The 18,012-nt window shown below is 42.1% G+C and overlaps 1 protein-coding gene across 7 annotated transcripts in view; it reads right to left on the bottom strand.

Moving 5' to 3' along the window:
* The window catches only part of LOC137868316 (phospholipid-transporting ATPase IH-like), a 31,919-nt gene extending 20,043 nt beyond the window's left edge, over positions 1–11,876 (bottom strand). For 6 of the 7 annotated variants that reach the window (XM_068705015.1, XM_068705016.1, XM_068705017.1 and 3 more), the window contains exons 1-5: positions 11,448–11,876; positions 3,136–3,258; positions 2,781–2,870; positions 1,428–1,508; positions 619–726 (exon numbers count right to left, since the gene is read on the bottom strand). In XM_068705015.1, the coding sequence (XP_068561116.1) occupies positions 619–726; positions 1,428–1,508; positions 2,781–2,870; positions 3,136–3,258; positions 11,448–11,486 (441 nt within the window). In that variant the 5' untranslated portion in view covers positions 11,487–11,876. The remainder of the gene's footprint in view (positions 1–618; positions 727–1,427; positions 1,509–2,780; positions 2,871–3,135; positions 3,259–11,447) is intronic. The other variant, XM_068705018.1, reaches the window with a different exon arrangement.
* Positions 11,877–18,012: the final 6,136 nt, after the last annotated feature.

Raw genomic sequence — 18,012 nt, 5'->3', positions numbered from 1 at the left:
TCAAAAACAGAAGAAGAGCAACTTGTGCACTGGTTTACAGACAAAACATGGTTGTGCTGAAGTCATGATCAAATGTCTGCGTTAAATGAAATCTGTTGAGCGTGGGTACTCAATTTGAATTCAACATGGGACATGCAGTCACCATCAGTAACAATAAAAACTACTTTATAAAAAGGCAATAGCATTGCAAACAATATTGAACCAAAAAATAAATAAATACCGGCCATAAATAGCAAGACATTTTCGTGAATGAGACTGAAGCCAACCAGTGATCTGCTGTTGCGTCAGAATGACATAAGAGAACATCACTGGATGATGACAGAAATATCCTAACTCATGAAATACATCAGTCCTGTTCACTTGCCAAGGGACTCTTGCGTAGTGCACCGGGGGACACTAGATCTGTCCTTCTACTTCAGTTTCAGGGCAATTAATTGGTGGGAAAGAAAAGAGAGAGAGAGAAAGAGAGAGAGAGAGAGAGGAAGCGAACAAAGTTCGAGAGAAAGAGAAGCGGGGAGTGTGAGAGACAGTTATAGAAAAAGAGAGCTATGCAGCAGTGTACTGTAGTGTTGCTTTGTGGCCTCAGGTGCTACGCTGCTCTAATGAGGCCATTCTTACCCGTAGCTTGTGACTCTGTGTTCTCACCACCTTCCCCTGCTGCACCACGTCCACCGGACACTCGTTTATAGAGCAGTCAGCCTTGTGTCTGAGCCAGTCCTCATAGCCCTGAGAGAGCAAGAGGGAAGCAGCGAGAGAGAGAGAGAGAGAGAGAGAGAGAGAGAGAGAGAGAGAGAGAGAGAGAGAGAGAGAGAGGGATAGAGAACAAGATCGTAAGGGGGAAAGGAAGAGAAAGCCAATGTGTTTGCTGGGGGGGAGGATATAGATTATTGTCCAGAAAGAATCGGGGCCAGAGCATAGTATGAGATCAAGAGAGACGGCGGGGGAGAGGTGAAAGTCATACACTGTAATTAATTAGCATTGTGCTCCCTGAGCTTAGCGACCGGTTTCCTGGTTCGCTAGCCAAAAACGTCATGTTTTAGATTTATGGCCCGGCAAAGCTCAGGCTTCCTAAGGCAGAACGGCTCTATCTATCACTGATAGTGCCCCCATCCCTCAGTACCAGGACGCGGTAGAGAGGATGCATCTCCCAGGGGCATGGGATCTTCAGTTAGAGTGATTAACAGAGAGGACCATTCATTATCATATTTCTCACATCACCAGACATATTCAATGGCATGTCCTTTCGCTGGGAGAGGAATGTGTATATTCAGATAATAGAGCAGCCCATTGGTAGAGAGAGAGTGTGTGTGTGTGTGTGTGTGTGTGTGTGTGTGCGTGTGTGCGTATTTGAGGCCGGGGGTTGGTGTGTGTGAGCGGGGATCGTTGCTAGCAATATTTCCCTGGAAATGCGTTTGTGTGTGTCCTACCTGTTTTATTGCAGTGACAGTGATAACAAAGAAGAGGGGCAGGCCGCTGGTGACTGGGCTCGTGGGGGTGTCGATGATAAGCTGCAAGGGAGAGGAAGAGAGGAGGAGTTTGAAGGACAACAGAAAGGAGAAGGGAGAGGATGCTGAGTAAGGAAGTGCAGCAGGGAAACGCTTCTGTAATGAGGAATCAGGCACCAATCTGGCACCTTTAAAGTCCTCAAATCATGTTAGATTTCCTCCATCTGCACTCCATTTTGGGATAGTTTACTTGTGTTTTTTTAATGTTTCCTTTCCTATTTTTTAGAGACAGTAACTAAGCATATGTAGAAAGTAATAACGAAGTAGGACCCAGAGGTGAACAAACATTGCTGCCATGCCCCATTTGTCCCATTAAAGGGTGCAGTATTTCACATGCTCCTGATAAAACACACAGCACACTAAGACCTCAGCTGAGGCGGTGCTGCATTCTGGTCTACTGAGGCAACTGCTGGTAAAGAAGTAGCTGTATCATCCTCCTCCTCTATGATTAATTTGTCCTTGAATGTTTTTAGTAGCTCAAGGAAAAAGTTGCTTCTCTCTGATTTAGACGGACAGACACTGAGCAGCACAGCACTCACTATTTCAGGATGATCTGGTGTAAGCAAATTCAAATTATGTTGCTAATCCTCATCCAGGTAACCTCAACCCCAAGTGCAGGATTTAACTCTTAATCTTGGATAACTGCATTTATTTTGAAATCAGGGAACAATGAGAGCAGGGTCTGAACTGCTACTAGCACTCATTTGATCGGCCAGAGCACACGATGGCTTAAAGAACCACTTTTTACTAACCTGAGTTAGTTTAAGCCTATGAGGACCTCAAAATGTAAAAATGTAACCTACAACATCATAAACAATAATTTTCTACTGTTTTCCCCAAGGTTTATGCATTTTAATTCAGAAACTATAAGAAAAGTTAGCAAAGTAAACTTACTGACGTTTGAAATGTGGAAACAACCGTTGGGATGAACTGCCATGAATTTCCAGCTAACTCTGAATAACCCTCATGTTTGTGCCACATACAGTTTAAATCTTCTTCAAAATATTGAAGAAGACATATTCTTGGAAAATGACCAGCAATAATCTACACTATTTAGTTACTATTTAGTTCTATATGATGCAAAGCCATGCACTATTATTAAAATCAGGCCGGTGTAGGTAATTATTATTAGAAAACGCAAGAAACACATTGTTTGTTAGTTTTGTTTTAACAAATGACAAATAGACAGTTGGCAGAGTATTTCCTCGGAACTTCACTGTTGTGTTTTCAGATTTTAAAAATGTCCGCTGTTTATGGTTTTCATGAAAATCTCACCTGGACCAGAAATATGACCAAGAAGTAGAAGTTAGCGATTCTTCTGAACTGCTCAAACAAATTCTTGGGAATGAAGTTCCAGGAGGTATACTGTGGGACAAAGCGACAGCAGAATTACTATCACGCACATTCAAAAAACAGAAAAGAGAAAACACATTATCGTCCGGTCCCTCTGGCGAGAGAAGTGGAGACGCACGGTTTGACGAATACACGCAAAGTGAAATGTGTCATCCTTAAAAAAACAAAACAACATGGCCACAAAAGAGATTACATGGTTGTCTAAAGACGAAAACAAAAGCACGGGAGGATGATGAACAGTGTCATGGCTCTGACTCAGGGGCTGTGGATCGCTCACCTTGGAGGAGACGATGCGGTTGTCGGGGTAACGCTGAGGGATGTAGGCCTCAGCCCCCGGAGGAGGTTCTTTATGACCGATGTACACCGTCCGACTGTCCACCCAGATCTCCTCCCCCACACACTGATGGAGAGAGAGAGAGATATATGTGTAGTTATAAATAGCAATACAGGAGGAGAGAGAAAAGCGGGGTTAAATGACACTGTTCAGCCTCGGTAATGTGATCACTTACAACACATTTATTATTTACTATCATTATGGAATATTACACTTATAACACTTTGTCAACCGCCCTCGCAAACACCTTACAATCAAATCTCTTTACAACCATGTTTTCACTAAATGCAGGCTGACACTCGTAGTTCTTTTGATTACCAATGTTGATGCACTTATTGTAAGTCGCTTTGGATAAAAGCGTCTGCTAAATGACTGTAATGTGACACAGTCCAAGGAAAATGTGTACATCTATAGCATAGAATTCAATTCTTTATATAATGATGCTTCTTTTAAGCAATGTATGCCAATTTTTACTGAAGATATCATTTTGTCTTTTGTTTCAGCACCAACTAATGATGAAATAATTAGACAAATAATTGATTAGAAAATGAATCACCATGTAGTTTGACAAACGATGAATCAAGTCATGTATCAAGCAAAAATGCTTAAGATTCACAAAGCTTCTGAAATAAAAATTATTTGCTGCTTTTCTCTATTTTGTATCGTTGTAAAATGGGGTTTTGGACTGTTGGTCTAACAAAACAAGCACTTTGATGATGTCACAAGGGGAAACTGAGATAGATATGGATCATTGTTTTTGTGGCGATAAAGAGACAACGATTAAATGGAAAAACATCATCCACAGAAAGTTCCAATGAATTAAGGGTAGCTGAATTATGAAGGAGTCTGCCTAACTGTCCTGGATTAAACAGTCAAGAAACAGAATGTTACACAACACTCACAGGCCAGACTGAAGGATGAGTGTATGTTCCTTGATGTGTGTCCGTGGTATCGGCTCTGAGTCACACACAAGTGTGGTTTTATCATTTATCTCTCCCCTTCTTCCTGCAGGACCGCTCTGCAGTCTGCTCCATGCTTCCATTACTCGTCTGCACAGAACAGCAGTGCTGGTTTTACTAGGAGAGTCTGACGCTGCGATACCAAATAATGAAAGCACATTGGATCGTGCGTACGCACACCTCCAACTCAGTTCATCTCTCATTTATGTTCCGATCTATGTAGCTCCCAGGGGGCTAACGCAGTGCATTCTGGGAGTTTAACGCAGCACATATAGTTTTTTCCAAGGTGTCCTTCGTCACAACACTATTGTAGAAAGAAATAAAGAGAAAGAAACAAAGACAAAAGTCGAGGGACCTCGGCATTCCGCTGTTTGTTTCCATCTGGCTTCCTACATGAATCCTAGTGCGTTGGCCCGAGCAGGCACTGTGAGCGTAGTTTTTGGAAAGCAGCCTGCCTGACACAGCTCAAAGCAGAAGTGTTGACCATTAGTGAAAAGTTCTGGAACAAGCACTTCAGTGGAAGCAGCGCCTCACTGCTTAAAATGTCCTCAACATTTTGGCAGAGATGTAGCTCATCACTGCCAGTGAACAAATCGTTTATTGTTGAGTCCACGTGGCTCCTCGGTAACCTTGTAGGTTCAAATCCATAACTTTTAAAAATAAGTTTTAACTGGAATACTGCTATAAACTTACATCATTAAGTCTGGACACAAAATCACATGACGGATAATTTCCCTTTTCCTGGTGAAATCTGCAATTAACGAATCTGCGTCACAACAGGAAGTCGCAACAGCGAAGAAACTCACAGAGTCACAGATCTAAACTCATCCACAGTGATCAACAGGTGCTTGGCGGTGGGATAGAAATAGACATGGAGCCAACAGTGTCAGCCGACTTGAGGCCCCTCCAAAACATTAGGGGAGAGGGAGGAGGGGGTCACCATGGCCCAGAGAGACACAGTGAGATGAGAAGCGAGGTGGAAAAAGAGTAGCAAATTGAAGTGGAGCTACAGCAGCAGGAGCAAGAGGGCCGAGGAGGACAAAAGAATGATCTGACGACAGTCACGGTGAGAAAGGCAACAAGGACGGGAGGAAAATGAGTCAAGAAAAGACTGAGGAACAGGTTGAGAGCTTGGAGGCTGAAGAGGAAAAAGAAAACTAGAAGCTGTAATTCCTAAGACGTTGACCAGATGATGTAGCACTGGTAATTTTGGTAGATTGGTAACTAACCACACCAAAAATACAATTTACTTTTTAATTAAGTGTTTGCTTTTGCGTGATGTTTTGTATTTTGTATAGATGTTTCTGGTTTTGAGAAACAGGGGCTTTTTCCAATTTATTGAATAATAATTTTGTTTGTAAAATGTAACAAAAAAATGTCCATCATAACTTGATGAGTCCAAGGTGAAGTCTTTCATCTAACCAACAGATCCCAAACCAAAGCCATTCAACTTAAAATGATAAAACAGAACCAAGCAGCAAATCCTGACGTATGAGAAGCTGAAGCAGATATTTTATTAAAACAAGATAAAACTGTACTCATCCAGAGGGAAATTGTTAGGAAAAAAAGAGGGAAAGTGTGCAAATAAAGATAATATAAACAATAATAGAGCAGTGATGATCCTTATTAAAATCATGATTATGATACAGCACATCCACTATGTTCCACTTCTACTTCTGTCATAACATTGTCCTCCCAAGTCCACAATTTGCTGACTCGTGCCGTCATATTTCTATCTGCACCCTTTTTGTTCCCTCCATCTCTTGGCAGCGCGTGTCACACCCAGACAGTGTGACGGTGGACAGAGAAAGACACAGAGAGATTGCATTGTGGTTTGTAGTTATCCGATCATTAATCCTCGCTGATCCGTATCAACCTCCAGTCCACTGTTCCCTCTTCACTCTGCTGCTCCATCACACAAAGTGGCCGGCTGGTTGGATGCGGGACATGGAGGCTTTGTCTTTATTAACTACATAAAACCGCGTCCTAGAAGAGAGCCCGGTCTTACATCACCATCAATCACCAGCGATGAAGAGATGGATTTGATAACAGCGTAAAAATCCAACCACTGCAACTTCTCCTTTTATGTTTCTAAGTGGTGCACCCTCTTGGGCGGATATAGTTTTGAACTGTTTAAACTCTGGATTCAACATAAAGGGAACAGAAGCATGTCTGCCAAGGTTTAAATAAACGCTGCTTTAAAAAGCCCAGGAAGCCTCTCTGGTTCTGCCTTTTTAACACTGGCTTATAGCACTTTACAGGACTACTGATGTGCAAAACCCTGACCCTGGCGGGGCCATGATCCACCCCTATGATGTAGCTTCTTTCTACCGCAGAGGTGTAATAAAAGGTATACACCATTAACTGGCCTGATTAAATGGTCGGGTATCATCCCTCCTCCACCGTCTGGTGGCAGAGGCACACGGCCTGTTGAGCCGGTATCGCTCATTAACTCACGGATCAAATTTCTCTGATTGAGCTCTTCCATAATGAACTACTCATGCTCACTGGACAGAGGATGTCGAAACGTACAAACCATGATGACACAACACACACATGCAGGACGAGGTAGATTCAACAGTCAATGTTATGGGAAAATAATCAAAAATAATTGTAAAAAAATATTAAAATAACTAAATTAAAATGGGTTACAGCACACCAACTACTTCTTACGGAGAAATGAGTTAGTAATAAATATTTAAACTTGCTAACTCCCAATGGTAACTTGAATGTAGCTAACTGGGCATCAGTGAGCTCATGTTAGCTCACTGATGCATAACCCGTTTAGATTAGAGGGTAAAATATATATTATAGTTGAAATATCTGACCTGAGACTTCATACACTGCTGTTTGATAATGTCATAAACTGAAAAGATTTCAAATAATATTTCAGAAAAATAACACAAATGTAATTTAAACAGCAAAACATTATGCTAATAACATCAGGCTAAATAGCATTGGTTAGTTTAGCATCATTGTTTTCTTCCCCACTAATTCTAAATAACCATGAATACTACCAACTCTGAAACACATTTAATCTTAACGTATATAAGATATGTATAATTATTATATAAGATATATATAATTATTTCAATATTCTCATTAATAGAAGCTGTGAAGTTTGCCGTAGCTTTGTGCAAAGATAAAAGGAGCCGTGAGACCTTGATCAGCTGAAAAGGAAAGAGGTTACCATTAATCACTATAGCAACACAGTATGAAGCAACAGACAACACGCTACGTCTGCAGGTCCATAATGCAAAGGACCAGATATTAAGTATATACTGGAGATCAAATGTGTGGGATTTTCTCATTAATCTCAAGCTGTGGAATTGGATTTGACCAGAGACTATAAAGCTTTAAGAAACATGTGAATTATTACTGTTCCAGACAATATACTCAAGATCTTTTTTGTGCTTTTTTTTGCTTTAATTAGGACTTCTGTGTGTGTGTGTGTGTGTGTGTGTGTGTGTGTGTGTGTGTGTGTGTGTGTGTGTGTGTGTGTGTGTGTGTTTTCTCTGTGGACAACCTTTTTTTGGAACAAAACAGGATGAAAGAGGAAACATCAAAAGCAGCAGTGAGGACAAAACTAATGAAGGAAGTAGAGGGTACGTAGCTATCAGGGAAAGGAAGCGCCATTAGCTATTATAACTATTTATTGCTACACAGGTGCAGACAGATACATGTCCCAGTATTTTGGCTGGAAAACATGATAAAAAAAAATAGTCTCAACCGCTGTCAATGATGACGCAAATAACTACATACCAGCAACAACATCAAAGGATAAATATGAGAAGATTACTATAAAATGACAACATTTGTATTCTGTTGTTGCCCCCGCTCTCCCACTTGACTTGCTGTGATCCAACTGTTACATAAGGCTTTAATCCAGCTGTGCTACTTCTCCTCTCCCCTCCCTCTCTTCTCTCCTTTTCTCCCGCCGCTGTAATCTGAATTCTAAAAAAGAAAACCCTTTTTTTTTCTCCTCATTTTGTCTGCTTTTAACACCGACAACATCCCACTACAGGCTTGAAACTGCGTCTTGTGATGAAAACCTCTGTGTCCAGGGCACGCTGCAGGACACAAAATGATCCTTATGAGCCAGCACGCCGACGCACGGCTGTTTTCTCTGATATACACACGGGCCAGCAGGCAAAGCTTTGCTCAAACACAAATCCTGTGTGTTTGTTTGTCACCTACAGCCTCTGTCTCTCCGCCAGGGCCCCATCTCTGAGGGGGGGGGGGGGGGGGGGGGCAGCCAGGAATAGACTGCCCCTTAACCGTTTGTAGCAGCTAATGTGGCAAACGGTAATCTAGCAGGTTGTGTTGTGCCTTTCACGGCCGGGCCAGGGGACTCAAAGAGCTGTAAAGTTGCTAGAAACCCTTCTAAAGCCCTTCAGCACTCCGAGACTCTGCTGGCACCCAGATCAGAGGGAGACATGGCTGGCCTTTCTCTTTTTATCTGCTGAGGTCGTGAGAGGTCTCCGCAAGAATAACAGTCACGTGTTCATAGATAAGATGTAAAGGAGGGCGAGCACAGAGGGGGAGAAAGCAGCGGCAGATACAAATCTAAATGTTGTTATCACAAGAGGCTGTTTTGTGAAAGGGAAAAAGGTAAACGTAAAAAAAGAAGAGAACATATTTAATCCCCTATAAAGTGTTGTGTATCTTTAGTACGACCACCGGCATCCTTCTTATCCAGATCATGACCTCATGCAGTTCTCACTATTCATGCCACTCTGAGGCCTCACGCCATCGCTATTATTACTATTACCAGACGACAAAGAGGCACCAAAGAGAAGGGAGTGGAGACAGTGGACAAGTATTACACATACTGACCCGCTAACACTCACACATACATACACATACACACACACACACACACACACACACACACACACACACACACACATACTCACACACACACTCCTTTTATACTGTATGTCTTATTGCACGTAGGCTTAGCCGTTCTTTTATGCCAACAGGGTGAAAAAAGTTAAATAGAATTAGGTTATTACGCAACAATATTTCTCATTTAAACTCCACGCACTGCAAAACACCATGACACCATATTTTTCTTCACAAAAACTATTTACTGAACTATACAGTCTCAATTCACCGGCTATTTTCCTTGAGCCAGAAAAGCAGGCTTATGAGCAGGACAGAATGCACTGCCTTCAGAAAATTACATTTCCTCCTCATTATAAAGTCCTGGGCTGGATAGATCTGAATGACTGCAGATACTAATAAAGGTTTACACTCTCTTCACAGTGACGGCGTATGCACTAACCGTCAAGATGAAGATTTAGGAACCAGACAAATCATGGAATTATCCCAAATAATGAACAAAAATCTTGAACAGAGGGCCTAGCAAAGCATCCTGAACTATGAACAACCATTCTTTTTTGGATGTCTACAGTACTTGTCTGCTTCCTTCCTAATGTATTGCTTGTTCATATAAATAAATTTTGGATGTTTTTAGTTGCTATTCTTCAATGCCAAACATCGAATGCCCGTCTCCATCCTCACAATGGCCCGCTGGAGTGTGTAAACACCACAGACAACAAAAGGAAACAAAGTCTAATATGTTGTGTTTTAAAAATGCATGACAATGTTGTCAATAAACCAGACACCAAAGACAAGCAAAGCAGAGTGGGACGGTTCACTAACAGTCAATAACAGGGTGATGATACGGGATATGATGTTGAAAGGGCATTCCCAGTGGAGTAAGGTGGACATAATCAAAGTACATCCTTTCATAGCTGAAGCTTTAGTAATTCAGCTTTTTTTTTTTTTTTGAGAATCTCACAATCTTGAAAGTACAAGGCTGGCTGTATTTGGCCGGTGACCTTGATGTGCGTTTAGTCTCGGCCGCTTTGCTTATCACATGTTAATCACCTTGCATGATGTAATGTTTGTTCTTCTATGTAGCCTCATTAAGGGAGCAGCTGCTCAGAATATGGCAGGGTTAATAGAGGGTGATACACAAGTAATAGGACCAGATATATACGTCAACCGGCCCTCCAATTCTGAATCAATAGCTGGATGATTGAATTAATGATGAATCCTGTGTCTACTTCATAACGTGGAGTGGGGACGCAGAAGGAAAAGGGTGCGAGATGAGGGGCGTGTTCATTGACCTCCCCCATCCCTCCCACCTCACCTCCGCCTCACCCGTGGATCTGATTTCCCCTGATGGCCCTGCTGGAGCATCCGTCAGACTCCCTACACACACTGTCACCACACACACACACACACACACACACACACACACACACACACACACACACACACTCACACTCACTTGTACAAGCCTGAAGAAAATAACATAAATAAGCACATAAAAGCACCTGCACGCGCGCACACACACACACACACACACACACACACACACACACACACACACACATACTGATAGTTATCTTCACTGCACCTGAGCCAGTTTTAAGGTCAGGTGAAAGGGTCGCAGACTGTACAGAGCAGATGTGACGATACTCCAGAGGTGCCCCGGTCTGATCACCAGACCTGTCAGAGTTGGTTCAAAATAGACGCTTTATTCTCTAAATAAGCCGCCAACCAACCAGCTGCTTCTTGCCCTGGCTGATAAGCCTGGTCTGCTGATGGCACCGGCCTGTCCAGACCGGACCCGACCCAGTGATGAGGTCACAGCAGCTCACCATCATTCACTTTGCTGTAAAACAGCGATTACAAATAACGACTAGGCCTCTTTCTTAAAGAGTTTTCTACTGAGAGTGTTAACTTTAAAGCCTCAATGTGTTCAACTCATCACTCTACCAGGTTGGAGGTGAGTAAATTCAGTACTGCAGAGTTCCCAGCGAGGCCTCTCAGGTCTGCGAGTCCTGATTGGGATTTATTTCCTCTGCAGACCAGGGCAACTGGAAGCCATGAGACAGTTGACAGTGCAGCATGCATATATTGTACACTCACTAAAGCAATTTAACTGGGCCAGCCGGGTTAATTTCTATTCTGCACATTCACCAGCCATCACTGCATCTGTAGTTACTGGCACATTCCCCATTCAGCTCCACAACAAAAAAAAACACATTGTAAAACCCACAGTCAATGGCCTGCCAAAAGCAGCCCGAGTGAAATGTTGATCACTGGAGATGAGCAAAGTGTTCATCATCCTGCGGGTCCACGTTCAGTGCAGTGGTGGTGTGCAAGTTCATTTCCAACACACACTGTACGGTAGATGTAACATGCATTGTAAAAATCGATGCACTTTGCAGACACAAGAGTTACAGTTGTGACAGTATAGTGACAGACGTGGGCCCTTACGTATCTGCTGATGATGTTCCGGAGCAGAGTGAAATCCATCCTTGAGACACCTCCGGCCGCGACTTAACTGTGACAGAGACGTTCGGCTCTCCTCGGATCTTCGTGAACGCTACCTACCGTGGATCTTTCCACCAGCAGCCATCGCTCACCGCCACCGCCGTGTCTGTGATAGCGAGGAGCAGCGGTCCCTCAGTCGGCTGTTCTGATTTTCATGGCATCCCTGAGAAGAGCCATGCAGAGACCGAGCGACTACAACCACCCACACTCACGCCGCTGGCTACATTTCAGGGGGGATTTCACCGCAAGCAAACCACCGAAGGTCCGGGTAGCCTTCCTGGTTCCTCCTCGTCTGTTGAACAGGTTTTTTTTACGGTCCTTTATGGAGGCTGTCTGTGTGTCCCGCTCCGTGGTAGAGCGGTGGCCCGTGAAACGTCCACAGCTCTCACTCCGTCAGATGACTGTGGTGCGCATGCGCACTGTGGTCATTCACTCACCTCTCCTGGAGTAGCCTACATCTGAATGCTGCACTGTAAAAAGTGATGACCCTCCACATGCAGCAATCAAAACTCATAAAGCATGTCCCAAAAATAAGAGCCGAACTTCAGAAGCCACAACAATGTCTAAATAATCTCACTGTTGTTGTGGTTTGCCAATGTTATGAGGGCTTTGAAAAACGTGGATTGTTTTTACGTACATACATGGTATTCAGAAGTAGCAAACAGAGTAAAATACTCTATGACAAGTGAAATAGTACAATGGTATCATCAGCCAAAAGTTAAAGGCAAAACAGCATTAGCAACATATTTGGATTATTATTGTATGTACCGCTGCTGGTTTAATTCACCGCATAACAATGCAACATATTTCATATGCTGATTAAAGGGTTTTACAATCTTAATCTGAGAAGTAACTATTTCATAACATTACAGCCCTCTTAAATGTAGTGGAGTAGGCCTATGAAGTAGGTTAACATTTAAATACTCAAGTAAGGTACAGGTATACCATAGCACACTCAAGTACAGTACTTGATAAATGTACTATGTGAGTGTGCTATGCTATGTTTTGCAGATCTCACTATTTGACGTAGTTGTTGTATCATAGTTCTCTATAGCATATCTCATATGTGTAACAGTATAACCTCTGGGTATATTTAGGAGACATTTCACATTCCCTAAATGCCAGCCACTTGCTTTCACAACATACTGTGACCGCACACGCACACACTCTCTCCAACGCACACACATAAAAGCAAAGACACTGTAATATTTAATTACAATAGTAATAATCCTACAAGACATGTATATGTGCTCAGCAGTGAGCTTGTAATAAACTTATTGTCTTGTAAATTAATGTTCCTTGGTACCACTTTCCCTAACGCTTTAAGATAGTAAATAATTACTTTATTAATTGTTAATTATCATTTATTAATGCTTTTGTTACAATCCATTAATAAGAACTCATGTTGGTTTTGAAAAATCCCTTTTGGCTGTTGTTAATAATCCATTTATAGTCTAATAATAAATGCACATGTTACTCTCACTTTCTAATAAACCATCAAGTCTGTTGTTTTAACAAGTCATTAATAAGGGCTTTTAATCATCACTCTGCATATGATTTAATAATCTTGAATAAATCCATTTGATACAATCTATAAACAATCATCATAAAGTGATACCTGTTATGCCACACTTTTCCATATGGGCTGTTTATGCATATTGATCAGAAGTTCATTTGATTATGAGAAGGAAGAAACCACACACACGTGCCCAGATGACTTGTTAACATCATAATACCAACAAAACAACATATCATCAATAAACTGACTCAAGATAAAAAAAAATCAAGCTAAAGACTACAAACAGAAATAATAAGTTAATATAATAAGAAAACACTGAAGTCAGAGCTCACAGTCTATGTTATGTAACAGAGCTCATGTTAACTGCAGCTACACAACAGCAACCTTGCCATTGTTGCTCTTTTGTGACACAATGTGACTCTTACTAAATCTTACTGAACCCAATTGCAAGTATGAGCGCAGAGAAAATCTAAAATAAGCTGCCTCTCCATTTGGGTGGTGTCCTCTGGCTGCAGGGCTGCAGGGCGTGACGTCTGCCCCAGACGTTTCATTTGTGGAGTTATGACTTTCAATTAGTGCAGAAACTATTAATAATAAATAGGGATCCAGCACTTTTAGCTCTGACCTACTAATGCTTGATGCTGTGTTTACCTCCCTCAAGACCTCGGGGGCACTTAGTGTGTAATGATGAGTTTGCCTCAGTGGACGGATTAAATCATGCTCTTCGTTTATGGGCTGTGACAATTACGTGCATGTTGTGTTTTATGTCACTGTCATGCAGTGGAAGACGGAGAATATCAAAAGGGCACCATCTGCATGAGGTGGGGCAACATCACGCATGACATTTTCTAGCATGTAGGGCAGACTATATGGCACCATGTTTTCTACATTTTTAGGACACCTTAGAGGGCACTGCATTACATTTTCTCCACTGCAAGGGCACCACGGAGCGCACTCCATCACGATTTCTCTACTGGAAGGGCAAACTAGATGGCACTGCCTAATGTTTTCACGCAAGGACACCCCGAGAGGAAACTTCATCATGTTTTCTCAACTTTAAGGGCCCCCAGAGGGCACTTTATTATGTTTTATCTAGTTGAGAGGTATCCAAGAGGGCACCTTTGTTCAAATAGGGAAGCATCAAGGGGCGCAACCCCCCCCCCCCCCCCCTCCACACACACACACACACACACACACACACACACACACACACACACACACACTTCTCTCCCACTGTTCACCATCATTGTCATGTTGTGGAGATATGAGTGCCTCCTATTCTCTTTTTACCTACTGCCTATCACACCTACAGAAAGCGCAATGGTAATCAAAAGTTTAAGATAGCTCATGCAGTGCCACCACAGCAGATATAAGAATACCATAATGCACTATAATAAGAACTCGAGAAAAGCTGACTTTTTGGAATGAAAAAATAACTTTCTCACCTCACAATGATGAACTCACATCACAGACTTTTCCATCCCAGAAATTAACCATCAAGTTTGTAACTATTTCTTACTGTCTGAATCTAAATTTCTAAAAATTCTAAAAAAAATCTGATTATGTACTGATCAGCAAATTATCAGATTTCCTGACTTTAATTTTCAGATAACCAGGGCCGAAATTGCTGTTCAGTTTGCAGCATAGGTTGATGTTTCCACTGATGTTGCTTTGATTATCTCATAGTTGACTGACTATTACTGTTCCATCTGGAGGAACTAGGTGATTGTTCGTTGCCTTCCTTCTGTCTTCTGTGTGGGCGAGGGAGAGCTACATATGGGGCAGTGGGTTACTCTCCTCATGTTGCCATCAGTCCTGTGTGGGAAGAATCTGCCATCTGCATATCTGGGACATTTATTTCACATTAACAAGACATAGTAATGAGTGTTATGGTAGTAATCGAGACATGTCAGATTACTTTACAAATACAATTAGGTGCTGACATTCTCTGCAGACACAGAGGCACAATTGACTGCAGATGGTGGTGGAATATGGCAAAATGAGGCATGTTTGCATCCTACTATAATCTTTAAAATGTGACGTGTCAGGTTGAAGTACTTATAATTGCTGCAGTAAAGAGTAAACCTCTATCTGATTAACTGCAAGTTCATTTAAAAATAAACTATTAACAAAGATGGATCCTGCATCATACACTGATGTTGTGGCTCTTGTAGAGGGACCCTGTATCAAAGTCGAGTTTTAAACCTTCATTATGTTGAAATCTGCTTGAATCTAAGTCAATAAAGGTTCAATCAGCCATTGTCTATACGCTGACATTTAGTTTTTTGGCTGAAACCGTAAACTGCTTTCCAGTGATGTTTTTTTTCAGTGCTGAACAGATTTTAAGTATCATTTTTTCCATGTGTACTTTAATCATTACAGCTCTTGTTGCAGCGCAAGCAGCTGACTCTGTACTTTTGTCAGCACAAACAGTGGATCCTATTATGCTGTAGATTTGAATTTATTCCTGTATAAGAATAAAGAATATGGGCCATGGGATGAGGTTTGTGAGGAACAACTGCAGTTAGTTTGGATAGGCAGATATTACTGCAAGGCATGGGATAAAGATATAGATATTCTTCAAATCCCAAAAGTGATCAAGTGTAGAAAGCCTTGAGTATACAGAGTTGACTACAGTAGATTTTAAACAGAGCTTCATCTCCCCAGCTTGTAAACATAATTCATGTATATCAGAAATATCATATTAGTGAAAACTGGCCTTGCCATATTGGTAACAAGATTGTATACAACCAAATCTTAAAGGAGATATCTATTATTATTATTATTATTATTATTATTATTAATAATAATAATAAAATTATCATTATTACTATTATTAGTTGGGCTGTAGTGTTTGTCGTCTGGTGTCATTTTAATGTTAAAGATATCTACAAGGACTGAAGACTCAAGTGGATTTCATTAATTTGCATCATGCACTTTATAAGGGAATTGAAAAGCTTATCACAGGTCAGGGTAATAGTGTATCATTTTAGAAAATGAAGACCTCACTTGATGGCTGTTTATGTGCAACAGAAAAGTAAACTCAAGTATTTGGTTCCATCTAGTGGCTGTTAATCAAAAACACATTAGTTGCCTTTTAAATGCGACTTGCATCTGCTTCATGGCCCTGTTGGTGTAGATTCAGGTAATTTGGCAGCTAATTAAATGCTTTGATTGGTTTTAATTGGAGTACCGTTAAAGCAGGAGTTTACCCCGTATAATGGGGGAACAAATTAACAGAAGGTGACTATAGTGTTTTGCATACTGTTTATTAATTGATGAAGCTTCAACAGATTTGTTGTTTCTTGACTGAATGAGTTTTTGAGTGTGATTGCTTGACTGATTTCAGTTGATGAATGAATGAACGTGCATTTGAGTGAACCAGCTTTACAGGTTCATGTGTGACCTCTCGACTCATGTCAGAGGTTGCTGAATGTATCAAACACAGTTCGAGAGACTGAGATTGTGTGAGTAAGCACTGCACACACTGCAGGACGCCGGTCCCTCTCTGAGCAAATATAATAGGTGTGTTTTTGTCTCTGGCGGTGCTGATGTGTGTCACATGCCTTCTCTCTTCATGCCCAGTCCGGGTGCCAAGAGAGGGGCTTAAACCTGCGTCTGGAGATGGGAGCTGTGGAGATCCCAGGGAGCGGATGCTTGGCACCGTGAAATAGGATTTGGGGAGGACCGAAGCAATGAAGCGAGAGGGAGAGGAGCAACTGCCAAGTCCTCTCTACGGATTTGATGCCCCCCTCCTCACCCCTTAAACATATTCAGCTTGTGCACACGCACACACACACACACACACACACACACACACACACACACACACATACTTGCATAGAGGGAGAGAAGGAGAGGGGGATTGTGGATGGAGAGGGAGAGAAAAGCAAAGCAAAGAGGGGAGTATGCTAAGAAGAACAATGTTTGGAGCAATAACATATAGTGCAGTCAGAGAGACAGTGACCTAAACATGTGTTCCTCACCGTAATCAACTCATACAACTCACTAATCCTGCCAGGGCTTTTACCAGGTGCCCCGTGCCTGGTTATACTCTGTGCTTATGGTTTCCTGCATGCGCGTTGCAGATCATCCTCTATAAGTGACAAGCAGAGGTTGAAAAAGAGAGGAACAGTAGAGGGGGGGTAGAGGGGCGGGGCTACTCACATGGCTGTCACAGGGGGTGATTGATTTTCCGCCCCCTGTTATCAAGGCCAGCAGCCACCAGGTCCCCTAATACCCCCCCTGTCTGACACACGCACACACTATCAGTAGCTCAATACCCAGAAAATAGGCCTATCAAGTGTCATCTGTCTTTCTCTCTCTCACGTGGTCAAAACAAATATCTAATCAGCATAGTTGGCTCTGTCTGCACGGAGCAGAGTGAGTAGAAGAAAGGGAAAACATAGTTGGCTCGGTTCGCCTGTAGCTGACGGAGCACAAGAAAGGGAAAACAAAATCAGATAGGAACCCGAGCACAGATGATTGAGGAGCTGAGATGATTCAGAAAAGCAAGATGGATGTATCTAAGTGGATGCCTCTGGGCATTTCTATTTCAGATCACATCTTTCTGTTTATCTCTGTGCTGAATTCTGATCGGAGGAAAGCATCAAACCCCAAAGTTGATAGCTTCTGAGCTAGACTGCTGTAAATGATGTTCAAAGCGGGGAAATCAGCACATAGAAGTGTGGCGACGAGAATTTCAAGGCAAAACAGCACTCTTCCTCACACTTCCTCTTTCTGCCTGCCTTTACCTCTCTTTCCTTTTCTTGCCTCTTGTTCCATGCCCTCTCCAACCCCCTCTTAAATGATTTCCTCTCTTTTTTTTTTTTCTTCAATTTTCCACAAAGGACATGTGCAATTTTGCCATTACTCATATTATTGCTGGTGGCTGCAAACCGAGTCTTGGCTCCATTCCTCAGGGGTAATTGGAAACTGCAGGTGTGAGAGGGCACATTAGCATACACAAGCCTTGCACAGCATACTGCT

This window comes from Cebidichthys violaceus, unplaced genomic scaffold (assembly GCF_023349555.1).
Source record: "Cebidichthys violaceus isolate CVI_PGR_0920_01 unplaced genomic scaffold, fCebVio1.0.p SCAF_11, whole genome shotgun sequence".
NCBI classification, from domain to species: domain Eukaryota; kingdom Metazoa; phylum Chordata; class Actinopteri; order Perciformes; family Stichaeidae; genus Cebidichthys; species Cebidichthys violaceus.
Note: the sequence above shows the minus strand (reverse complement) of the source record. Positions and strands in the feature narration are given on the sequence as shown.